Here is a 3132-nt window from a genome sequence, read left to right as displayed (position 1 = left end):
ATCCACTCACCTCAGCCTCCCAAAGGTGCGGGATTACTGGCTGAGCCACCGAGCCCAGCTCAATTTTTTTTCTTAGAGCCCCTGTGTTTCTTTGTCTTGATAAATATGCTTAGTAGGCAAATAAGATATGAAAGTCTTTTGAGGTTTTGGAGTACAGGTACTAACTAAATGTAGGATGCAATAAAACATTTTCTCTTTTATGTTGTCATTTTAAACACATTTTTATTTAAAAAGCCACTGGCATGCAGGTATCAGTTGAAATGCTTTATTTCTTAAATGGTATTTTTAAATGGATGCAAAATTTTTATATTCTTAATTAGGTATTCTAGCCTTAAATTTAAAATTCTTTTTCCTGAGTATATTTTGTCTTAAATATGCAAAAGAGTATATTTTCATAGAGTGTGTTGAAAATTAGGAAAATCAAGGGTTCTTGTTCTGTCAGGTGCAGTATTTAGAGTGTTGTTTTGATAAAATCCAGTTGCCCTGATTTGAGTTGAAAATACTTGCTCCTTTGGAGTATAATTGCAGGGAAAAAACTGTGGCACAGGTAAAAATTCACCATAATGACTTGAATTGGTTTTATACATAATCATCTGTGGTTTTGATAGTGAGGTAGCTGTACACAGTGTCTTTGGGTCCAACATACATGAAAACACAGGATTGCCAGGGTTCACACAAGGAAGCACTTGTTCAGGCTTCATTTCTGCATCTGAATTTGAAGGTGAAGTACTTTTCTTATTCTAAAAGATAAACACAGAAAATCATTCTCAATTATAAAGTTCTGAAAAAAATAAAATTAAACTTAGCCTCATCCACTTCCCTTTTTTGAGAATCCTGTTCTCTAGAAGGCATTGAAGACGACCCATTAAATAATATATCTCTGTATAGAACAAACTTGTCAAAAGTATGCATAAGATAGCTTTTTAAACTTCCTGTACTAGAACTATGAGAATTTATAAAGACGTTTGTAAATCATAGGGAAAATCTGTAAAAGTCATTATTGGAAGAGGAAGTATAGCTCCTCTTTAGAGATTTTAGAGTAAGAAAGGAAAAAGATAAACATTTGGGGATCTTAGTCTGGGGAGGGGACAGCCATTAAGCAACTGATTTCACCTCTAACTGAACAATTACAATTGTAATAATTGCTATGAAGAAAATAACATAAGATATTTAATAAAGACACAGTGGGGGTTCTAACCTAGTGTGGGGGGCTAGGGAAGGCTTTTCCAATGAAATATCTTTGAATCCAAGACTGTCAGGCAAGGAAGGAAAAGATACAGGTGGGAACAAAGTGTGGCCAAAGTCAAATAAGTTAGGGTGAAAGTGTCATGAGATGAGAAGAGAGAGCCAGATCTTTCAGGGTCTTGTTGACTATGTTAAAAATCTAAATCTTTATCATAAAAGCAATGGAAAGTGATTGAAGTGTTCCATGGAAAGATGTACCATGATGTAACATAATTTTTTTTTTTTTTTGAGTCAGAATCGCACTCCATCGCCCAGACTGGAGTGCAGTGGCACTCACAGCCACTCCAGCGTCAACTGCTGGACTCTGGTGATCCTTCTACCTCAGCCTTCCAAGTAGTCAGAACTACAGGTGCACGCTACCACGTCCAGCTAATTTTTTATTTATTTACAATTTAATTTATTTATTTATTTTGAGTTGACGTCTCACTCTTGTCGCCCAGATTGGAATGCAGTGGTACGCTCGTGGCCACCACAGCTTTGACCTGCTGGGCCCCGACGATCCTTCCGCCTCAGTCTTCCAAGTAGCTGGAACTACAGGTATGCTACCACGCCTGGCTAATTTTTAATTTATTGTAGAGATGAGGTCTTGCCAAGCTTCCCGGGCTGGTCTTGAACCCGCGGGGTCAGGCAATCCACTCACCTCAGCCTCCCAAAGTGCTAGGATTATAGGCTGAGCCAATGAGCCCGGCAATGTAACATAATTTTTTGTAAACTTACTTTGGCTGCTGCTAGAGCCTTGTGTGGATACGCAGAGGAGTTGCAGTAGTCTGTGTGACTGATGATCAATTTACAGTAGAGTGGTAGCATGGGAATGAGATAAGTTATCAAATTTGAAACTTATTTTGGGAGTAGAATTCACAGGATCTGGTGGTTGGAGAGGGGGTAGTAAGGAAGAAGGACAGATCCAGGATGACTTCCAGGTTTCTGGACAAACGCTTGGGTGGATGGTGGTGCCATTTACTATAATTTATTTAATATGTAAATTATATATACATATAAAGATAAAATATATTTAGGTAGGAAACATAACAGTAATTTAAAAAATATAAATAAAAACTAGATGGAGTGTTTTTAAGTTACGATACATAATTTTTTCTTTTTTTTGTTGGATTGTCAGTTTGTTGCCCAGGCTGGAGTGCAGTGGTATGATCATGGCCACCACAGCCTTGACCTGCTGGGCTCAGATGATCCTTCCGCCTCAGCCTTCCAAGTAGCTGGAACTACAGGCATGCGCAACCACACCTGGATGAGTGTTCTTGATTTATTGTAGAGAATAGGTCTCGCCAAGTTGCCAGGCTGGTCTCCAACCCCTAGGCTAAGGCAATCCTCTCACCTCTGCCTCCCAAAGTGCTGGCATTACAGGCCTGAGCCTCCGTGCTCGGCTGATATATAATTTTGGTAGTGAAACAGCACTCTGCATTGATGATGACCAGGTAAATTAATATAACCACATTTTAAAAAATTAACAAAATGCATCAAGAAATTTCAAATATCATAACTTTGAATCCTGCAGTTTTGGTCTTGAACTCTTAGCCTAAGAAACTTTATTGTAGAAAAAATGTAATGCACAGAATTACTTACAAAATAACTGAAACATGTACTAATTAGATGGATGGTGATTTTAATTCTTTTGCTTATGCCAAAAATACTAATGAAAATACTCAAAATAAACCAGACAAAATAACTGAAACATGTACTACTTAGATGGATGGTGATTTTAATTCTTTTGCTTATGCCAAAAATACTAATGAAAATACTCAAAATAAACCAGATGTGGTGGCTCCCAGCACTTTGGGAGGCCGAGGTGAGAGGACTGCAGCCCACAGGTTCGAGACCAGCCTGGGCAACTTGATGAGACCTCATCTCTACAATAAATCAAAAAATCAA

At 38.1% G+C, this 3132-nt stretch overlaps 1 protein-coding gene across 1 annotated transcript in view; it reads right to left on the bottom strand.

The window, feature by feature from the left end:
- Nucleotides 1-249: 249 nt before the first annotated feature.
- CUNH15orf65 (chromosome unknown C15orf65 homolog) overlaps nucleotides 250-3132 on the bottom strand; it is a 10322-nt gene continuing 7439 nt past the window's right edge. Inside the window, exon 2 of the mRNA XM_008064523.1 lies at nucleotides 250-740. Within this exon, the coding sequence (XP_008062714.1) occupies nucleotides 393-740 (348 nt within the window). The 3' untranslated portion in view covers nucleotides 250-392. The remainder of the gene's footprint in view (nucleotides 741-3132) is intronic.

This window comes from Carlito syrichta, unplaced genomic scaffold (assembly GCF_000164805.1).
Source record: "Carlito syrichta isolate Samal-C Ts95f unplaced genomic scaffold, Tarsius_syrichta-2.0.1 Scaffold307639, whole genome shotgun sequence".
Lineage (NCBI taxonomy): Eukaryota > Metazoa > Chordata > Mammalia > Primates > Tarsiidae > Carlito > Carlito syrichta.
This window is presented reverse-complemented; position numbering and strand designations above follow the sequence as displayed.